The 8994-nt window shown below is 48.1% G+C and overlaps 1 protein-coding gene across 1 annotated transcript; it reads left to right on the top strand.

Annotated features, from left to right (window-relative positions):
* Window positions 4190–6452, top strand: TMEM174 (transmembrane protein 174). The gene is made up of 2 exons (XM_005694561.3): window positions 4190–4899; window positions 5090–6452. The coding sequence occupies exons 1-2, from the start codon at window positions 4268–4270 to the stop codon at window positions 5193–5195; spliced, it is 738 nt and encodes a 245-aa protein (XP_005694618.3). The 5' UTR covers window positions 4190–4267; the 3' UTR covers window positions 5196–6452.

Raw genomic sequence — 8994 nt, 5'->3', positions numbered from 1 at the left:
GGGAGGAAATATTTATAAATGATATGACTGATAAGGAGTTATTATCCAAAATATATACATAGCTCATACAACTGAATATAAAAAACCCTGACCCAATAGAAAAATGAAGAGGAGACATGAATAGACATTTTCCCAAACCGCCACCTGGTCAACAATCACATGAAAAGAGGCTCAACTTTGCTAATCAGAGAAATGCAAATCAAAGCCACGAGACATCACCTCACACCTGTCAGAATCGCTACCACGAAAAAGAACACAAATAACGTGTTAGAACACGGAGAAAGTGGAATCCTCCTACACTGTTGGTGGGAATGTAAACTGGTGCAGTACAGAGGTTCCTCAAAAAAACTAAAAATAGAACTATAGTATGATCCAGCAATTCTGCCCCTGGGTATATACCCAAAGAAAAGGAAAACAGTAATTCAAAAAGGTACATCACCAAACAGAAAAAGACTCACAGACCCAGAAAACAAACTTATGATTACAAAGAGGAAGGTTGCGGGGGGGGGGGAGGATAAATTAGTAATATGGGGTTAACAGATACAATACAAACTTCTACATACGAAACAGATTTAGTGTATAGCATGGGGAACAATATTCAATATCTTATAATAACCTATAGAGGAAAATCATCTGAAAAATATGTATAACTAAATCCCTTGCCATACACTGGAAACACAATATTGTAAATCAACTATACTTCAATAAAAAGATAAATGCACCTCAACTTTCACAGAAGCATTATTTACAGTAGCCAAGATATGGAAGGAGCTTAAGTGTCCACGAACAGATCAGTAGATAAAGAATATGAAATATATATATAAATAATGTAAATATTGTCATCTGTAAATAATGCAGATGACACCACCCTTATGGCAGAAAGTGAAGAGGAACTAAAAAGCCTCTTGATGAAAGTGAAAGAGGAGAGTGAGAAAGTTGGCTTAAAGCTCAACGTTCAGAAAACGAAGATCATGGCATCCAGTCCCATCACTCCATGGGAAAGAGATGGAGAAACAGTGGAAACAGTGTCAGACTTTATTTTTGGGGGCTCCAAAATCACTGCAGATGGTGACTTCAGCCATGAAATTAAAAGACGCTTACTCCTTGGAAAAAAAGTTATGACCAACCTAGATAGCATATTCAAAAGCAGAGACATTACTTTGCCGACTAAGGTCCGTCTAGTCAAGGCTATGGTTTTTCCAGTGGTCATGTATGGATGTGAGAGTTGGACTGTGAAGAAGGCAGAGTGCCGAAGAATTGATGCTTTTGAACTATGGTGTTGGAGAAGACTCCTGAGAGTCCCTTAGACTGCAAGGAGATCCAACCAGTCCATTCTGAAGGAGCTCAGCCCTGGGATTTCTTTGGAAGGAATGATGCTAAAGCTGAAACTCCAGTACTTTGGCCACCTCATGCAAAGAGTTGACTCATTGGAAAAGACTCTGATGCTGGGAGGGATTGGGGGCAGGAGGAGAAGGGGACGACAGAGGATGAGATGGCTGGATGACATCACCGACTCGACGGACGCGAGTCTGAGTGAACTCCGGGAGTTGGTGATGGACAGGGAGGCCTGGCGTGCTGCGATTCATGGGGTCGCAAAGAGTCGGACACGACTGAACGACTGAACTGAACTGAACTATATAATGGACTATTACTTAGCCATAAAAAAGAATGAAAATTACCATTTGCAACAACACAAATGGAATTGGAGGGTATTGCGCTCAGTAAAATAAGTCAGCCAAGAAACACAAATACTGTATGCTATCATTTATGTGTGGAATTGAAAAAAAATAAAGCAAATGAATGAACAGAGCAAAACAGAAACAGACTTGTGGGTATAAAGAACAAACCAGTAGCTACCAGCAGGGAGAGGGAATGGGGCAGAGACAAGACAGCGGCAGGGGATTAAGAGGTACAAAATATCATGTATTAAATAAAGAAGCAACAAGGACAAACTGCAGCACAGGGAGGAAAGCCAGTATTTCATAACGACTTCAGAGTATCGTCTATACAATCTTTAATCACTCTGTTGTAACCTAAAACTAATACAATATTGTAAATCAACTACACCTCAATTAAAAATAAATGAAATAAAAAGAAAGTACAACTAGGATTTTCTTACCCGTGTGCTCTGGAAGCCATTCTAGTTTTGGATTCAAGGGCTGTTTGGAGGAAGTTGATCTCTCTTGCCTACCCCTTCCATGTTTCCAGTTCTTATCTTGGCTTCCCTTGTGGCTCAGCTTGTAACGAATCTGCCTTCAGTGCAGGAGACCTGGGTTCGATCCCTGGGTTGGGAAGATCCCCTGGCGTATTCTAGCCTAGAGAATTGCATGGACAGTCCCCGGGTTGCAGAGAGTTCAGTTCTTATCTTAACTGCAAGTGGCTGTAGCCAAAGACAAACGGGAAACATGAGCTGAAGGGTTTAGAACGTTTTCAGAGCCCAACTGTTAACTCAGGGGTTAAGCGCCTGAAAGAGTGTCAGGCGAGCTAACCAGAATTTTCATGATTAACAGAAAAGTTGGCTGCCCTGGATCTCTGACCTAGCCCAGTGGGAAAAAGGGCAGACCACAGCTACTGCAACAATGCTCCACCCTTGCTGCTCGAGAACGAGGACGCTTGCAGGGAGACACCTGAGAGGGTTATTGCCTTGCTTTCCGGTCTGTTTGGCAGTGAGGCTGGTCACAAGCCTCGTCCCGTGGCAGGGAGAGGCATTTTGGAGGGGAGAAAAGCCCCCTGCTTTCCCAGGAGCACTTGGGATTAACGTGGGGTTACCAGAGATTCCTGATGATAAGAGCCACCTGGGGCATGCTTCCTCCCTTGGAAATGTTAGTTCTGTTGAGCTAAGGTGAGAACTCAGATGTTGCCAGTTAAAATAGTGGCCCAGGTGATTTTTATCATCAAGCAAGTTTGGGAAGCCCTACCATAGGGCAAGAGGACAACTCTTCCTGGACCTTGAGCTCATGCCTGCAAAAGGGAGCGGATATAATATTTAACCACTGAAGAGAGACATCTGTTTGGAGACAGGAACAGGGCTACAGTTACCGTTCCATGAAAGATGAAGACTTTCACAGGGCTTAAGACTCCATTCTTCCAATGCAGGGGGTGTTGGGTTCCATCCCTGGTCGGGGACCTAAGATCCCACAAGCCCTGTGGCCAAAATAACCAAAACATGAAACAGAAGTTATATTGTAACAAATTCAATAAAGACTTTAAAAAGGGTCCACATCAAAAAAATCTTTTAAAATAATATCGATGGGACTGTTCTTAAGTTCTGTGGTTATGAATGACAGATCACGTCATGGAAGGGCAAGTTTTCTTCCTGAAATGAGCTTGGTCATACCCGATTCTCTGCCAGTGATGCAGTGCATGGAAAGGCTTCCAGGGTGTCTCTCCTCTCGCACAGCAGCAACTGCTCCCCAGATGCTGACAGCAAAGCCACTTGGAGCTGGTCAGGAAAGAGCAGGACCTCAGGACTCTGCGAGACTTGCTGTGAAAGTTTGTGTCGTCACAACTAGAGGTTCCTGAGGTGGGGAGGAAAACAGACCATCCTCAAACAGGTCTCTGCTTATTTCCAGTGAGCTGACCCAGCAGGCAAGTTGGGGTAGATTCCTGAGCACGTGGTGGACACATCTAGGGCCTCTGCACAACCCAGGGCCCTGGAGGTCCTCTGCCCTTTCTACAGTCTTGGTTTGGGCAGGGTGTGAGCAGAGCTTCCCTGATGGCTTAGCAGCAAAGACTCCACGTCCCAATGCCTGCCAATGCAGGAGACAAGGGTTCGATCCCTGGGTGGGGACAATCCCCTGGAGAAGGAAAGGGCTGTCTACTGTAGTAATTTTGCCTGGGAAATCCCATGGACAGAGGCGCCTGACAGGCTACAGTCCATGCGATCACAAAGAGTTAGACACAACTTAGCAATTAAACAACAACAAAACAGAGTCTTGGAGCAGCCCCTGACACATCTAAAAAAAGTACCTCCTGGCACATAAAATGTGCTCAGTAAAAACTTTCTGAATGAGTGAATAAATGAATGTGGAAGAGAGAGCGCTTGTCATTGAATTGCAAATCAGAGGCCTCCAGCTGTCGACGAAATTTGTGAGAAAGCTTCAGGCTTCACTTCTCAGACCTTTATTCTTCTAAACAAAGTTCAGGCCTCTGAATGTTCTACTCTGTTAACCACAGAAGCCCAAAGTTCTTCCATAACTAACCTGAAGCAGGGGTTGCTGGGCTCTGCTCTCAGGGGCCCTCACAAGCCCTCTGCCCTGGGGCAGGCATGAGGAGAATGGAGCAGGGCTGCAGCCGCCTGGAGGACTTCCCTCTCAACGTGTTCTCGGTCACTCCGTACACTCCCAGCACCGCCGACATCCAGGTGTCAGACGATGACAAGGCAGGGGCCACCTTGCTCTTCTCGGGCATCTTCCTGGGACTGGTGGGGGTCACATTCACCATCATGGGCTGGATCAAATACCAAGGGGTCTCCCACTTCGAATGGACCCAGCTCCTCGGGCCCATCCTGCTGTCGGTGGGGGTGACGTTCATCCTGATTGCCGTGTGCAAGTTCAAAATGCTGTCCTGCCAGTGGTGCAAAGAAAGTGAGGAGAGGCTCCCGGATCCGGAGCAGACGGCGGGAGGACAATCCTTTGTGTTCACTGGTATCAACCAACCCATCACCTTCCATGGCGCCACTGTGGTACAGTATATCCCTCCTCCTTATGGCTCTCAAGAGCCTGTGGGGATGAACACCACCTACCTGCAGCCATGTGGCCCATGTGGCCTCATACCGCCTGGAGGGGTGGCGGCCACCATGCCAAGCCCCCCTCAGTACTACACCATCTACCCTCCAGAGAATGCGGCATTTGTTGACGACCAGGACTACCCTTCCTTTGTGGACGCTGCAGATGGCAGGTAGGGAGTGTGGAGTGCGGATGGTCCCCTCCCAGCTGCGGCAGTCACAATCTATGGCTGCGTTCCGTTTGCAAGGGAGGTGGTGGGAGACTGCGGATCTCTATGTGGCCTGTTGCTGCGACGGTGGCATCGTTTTCGAGGGTCGTGCTGGGGGCTGTAAGGCATCTTGTCCCTTCTGCTTCCATTTCAGGTCCAGCCCTGATGCTGAGCAGTTAGAAGAGACACCGCTGGGAGACGAGGACTCTGCCTGCTTCTCCCCTCCTCCGTATGAGGAGATATGCTCCCCTTCTCACTAGACTGTGAGGCTCAGGGCGCAACATGTTAGTTTTGTTGCTGACAGCTGAAGTGTTCTGTGCAGCAGAGCTGTCTAACCAGGAAGTCTTGACAGATACCATTTGGGGAGGGTGGGGCAGGGAGAAGTGAGAGGTTGAATCTCTCTGGTTGGTAGAAATTAGGCAGGGCTGGGGAAATGTCCTTCTGATAGAGCTAGAAATCCCCTGGATATGGTTCAGGATCAGGAACTTCACCTGTTTATCCAGCACCCATCCCTTTCCCACTGGGAGGCACTGGTGTCTTCATCTGAGCTCTAGCAGCCAAGGGAACCTGAGGAGGGCAGGGCAACCCACTCTACTTACCTGGAGAATCCCATGGAGAGAGGAGCCTCGCAGGCTACAGTCCACGGGATCGCAGAGTCGGACACGACTGAGCAACTGAGCACAGCACAGCCAAGGGGAAAATCACTGCTGCTGTGACTTTGGGAGTTTCCACAGCAGTGAGAGTAGCGGTGGGAAGGAAGCAGGGAGCAGAAACAGGCTCAAATGGAGATTTTCCAGTGCCTGTTCTCAGCCCATAAAGGGTATCTGCATGTTTGTAAGAACTTGGTGGCCATCTGGTGTCCCTGGAGGACTCTGGCTATCTTAAAGTCTGCAAAGATAAATGAATTAGGTGGAATAAAAGAACGTCTCCTGTTAGAATAGTATTAGATAGCTGGAATAAACATACGAAATAAATGACAATGGGACAATGAAATCAATAAATCCTTAAGTTATCACCAGGTGTCAGCAGTTCTGCAGCAAGGGTTGAAGCCCAGCTACCCCAGGACAGGATCTGTGCTGGACCCAGGGGCCAACAGAACATGATCACTTCCCTTCACACAGATGGGATCTGTTAAATCAGAAGAGAGCTCCCGTGTCAACACCTGGAAAACCATGAGTCATAGAAGCAATCTTTATGGTTAAGATAAGCTCATCTTCTTTATGAAAAAAAAATTCTTCGATACCTTTAACCTCCAAGCATCTGAACTGACAACTAGGATAGACTCACAGACTTTAGAAGAGACAGATAAAACCATCAGTGCTTAAAAGAAAAGTATTTTCCATAGGCTACAAAGGACAGGCCATGTAAGGAAAGGGACGCTCAAACCAGAGGAAAACAGGACATAGCAATCCTTTAGAGTCTGGGTACTGCGTTTGTATATGGAGTGATTTTTACTAATCTTGATCAGAAATATCTAGTTTTCCAAGGATATGATTAAAATAAGCTTGATATTATTATTGTGATTTGTACTCTTACAAATTTCATCTTAGGGATGAAATCTCTGCGTATGAGGATTCATTTTCATGTTCACTGATAGAAGGTAATTGAAAGATATAATTCATTTTATAGAAACTAGCTTTACACTCAATGCATTCATGAACCGCTGGACTCCTGCCTGAGGACCATCAGTTCAGGGAGGACATTTGGTGACAGGGACGCAGTGGAGCATCGCCAGTGGCGTCCCCACCGTCAATGCCTACACACCTTCCTCCTTCTCCCTCCTCATCCTCGTTCACCGCACAACTTTTATTCCTGGATTTGGGTTCTGGCGAGTGGCAAGGGTAGCTCAAAAGCGGAAGAGGTGTTCGGAAAGGATATTTGAGTGTGGAAGGCGGGAGGGCAGGGTAGCCAGTTTGTCGTGGTGATGCTTGGAGTCTGATATGCAGGGAACCGGCCTCGGTGGGGCTTAGTTCCAGGCAGCAGAGTCATTCAACACCAACTGCCCCAAGACAGAAAAAGTGCTAACACAGAGGTAATTTATGTTTTTAAAGACAGAGCATCAGAGCTGATGGCTCAAGGTGGGAGGTGGGGCTCCGAAAATAGGAATTCAGCACCTATTTGCTGAGCATCTCCTCTGTCTTCCCTCAGACTTCCCTTGTAGCTCAATCAGTAAAGAATCTGCCTCCAATGCAGGAGACCTGGGTTAGATTCCTGGGTGGGGAAAATCCCCTGGAGAAGGACATGGCAACCCACTGAAGTATTGCCTGGAGAATCCCATGGACAGAGGAGCCTGGCAGGCCCTAGTTCATGGGGCCGCAAGAGTCAGACGTGACTTAGCAGACAATCTCATCTCATCATCTCTGCTGTGTCAGGACTGAGGCCATCAAGTGGGGATATATCACTGAAAAAGCAAAGCCACAGAACAGGAGCTGTGGGTTTGCTCTTGTGAAGCCTCTAGTCTAGAGAGGAAGACAGATACTGATCACTTATTCCTGGTCCCAGAACCATAAGAGGGGGACTTGGACTAGTCAGAAGGATTATCAGGGCTTCCTTGCCAAAGTGAAGTCAGGACCACTGCCCTGTAGAACCCTGGGAGCACTGTTACACAGACAGCCATGCCATCAGACTCTGCATTTCTGGGGACTATGCTGGGAGCTGAAGGAACAGTAGCTGCTCCTAGACAAAGAGGAGGAGGGGGAGCCTGGCAAGACTGTGGAGTTGGGAGATGGTACCGGAGGACAACTTGCAGGCTGTATATACCTTTATATTTCACTGCTGCTACAGTCCCCAAACAGAGCTGCCGTCCAACACCCAGGAAATCATATCCACCAGCTCTCTGGCTTTGAAACAACCCCACCTTGCTCTCTGTCTGTCTTCATTTCAGGGTTGCAGGGATCAACATGATGGGAAGTCCACTGAGTTGCCCCTGGACTCACACCAGGTCTCTGCCCAACAAGGACACACTCCTGGCAGAGTTGCAGGTGTATTGTCTGGATATCTGCCTTTACTCATTCTCTCTCCAGCATCCAGGGCTGAGTGGAGGATCACGACTGGGGACAGTGACGTGGGGTCTGCCTGGTCCCGGCTGTGATGTCCACCCTGAGATCCTCGGTGTGGAATGTGGCTGTAGGTAGAGGCTGAAAGTTCTGGTGTCCCAATCAGAACCCACGGGGCCTTGTCAAACACCTTAGCCTATGTCTGCAGAACTACTGGGAAGTCGTCGAAGAGTTCTAATGAGCAGGGGGATGCAATCTGATTCTGAACACTCGCTGGTTAGAGCAAGACCCAGAGGCGTAAACGGTAGGACACTGACCTTGCTGGTGAAGTCCAGCGCACCGGGAGACACCCTCTCCCCCACCCTCCGTCTTTGCTGGGGTGCCATGGCTGGGCAGCCTCTTCGATTTACATGTAATTCCGAACAAAGCTTGTCAGTCAAAGGAGACAGGTTTTTAAGAACTAAATATTAACATCTCTCAGGAGTCAGTTTGGGTTGGGGCATTGGGCTTGACACACTGCTGACAGGGGCGACCTTGACGAGGCAGGAAAGGACCATCGGAGCTGGGAAGATGAGGCTCAGGCACCGAAGGCAAGAAGTTTTCGCAAAGCTCTTAGGCTTCTTTCTCCGCTCGGGCTGAGGTCTCTGCTGCAGTGTGGGTCTCGTCCACTTCCTCCTGCCGGGCCCTGGGAAGTGAGTGTCTTTTGGAGACTGGCATCAGTTACCCTTTTGTTCCACTGATCCAGGCACCAGTGTAAGTTTCAAATGCACAAAGTGGTTCTGCTCCAAAACAGCTTTTTAAATGCTCACCCCACATTTTGGGGGTGGGGTGGGGTGGGAGGTACAGTATAAAACTAAACTGCTGTTTGTGATGAGCTGGCCTTGGGTATCTGTCTTCAGCTTCCCACTTCTGGGCTCCTCAGCAGCCGTGTTGAGTGTCAGGTCAGCGGAGTGACACTAAGCAGAAGCCCCACACCCTGGAGGGGGTGCTGGTGTGTCTCACCTCAGAAGCACCTCATAGCCAGGCACTGCCTGCAGAGCCTACTGCCCACACCGCTTGGCAG

This window comes from Capra hircus, chromosome 20 (assembly GCF_001704415.2).
Source record: "Capra hircus breed San Clemente chromosome 20, ASM170441v1, whole genome shotgun sequence".
Taxonomy (NCBI): Eukaryota; Metazoa; Chordata; class Mammalia; order Artiodactyla; family Bovidae; genus Capra; species Capra hircus.
This window is presented reverse-complemented; position numbering and strand designations above follow the sequence as displayed.

Coding starts and splice junctions, on each gene's coding strand:
- TMEM174 (XM_005694561.3), top strand. CDS start 4,268: ATGAGGAGAATGGAGCAGGGCTGCAGCCGCCTGGAGGACTTCCCTCTC. Junction 4,900..5,089: donor GTGGACGCTGCAGATGGCAG/GTAGGGAGTGTG, acceptor CTTCCATTTCAG/GTCCAGCCCTGATGCTGAGC.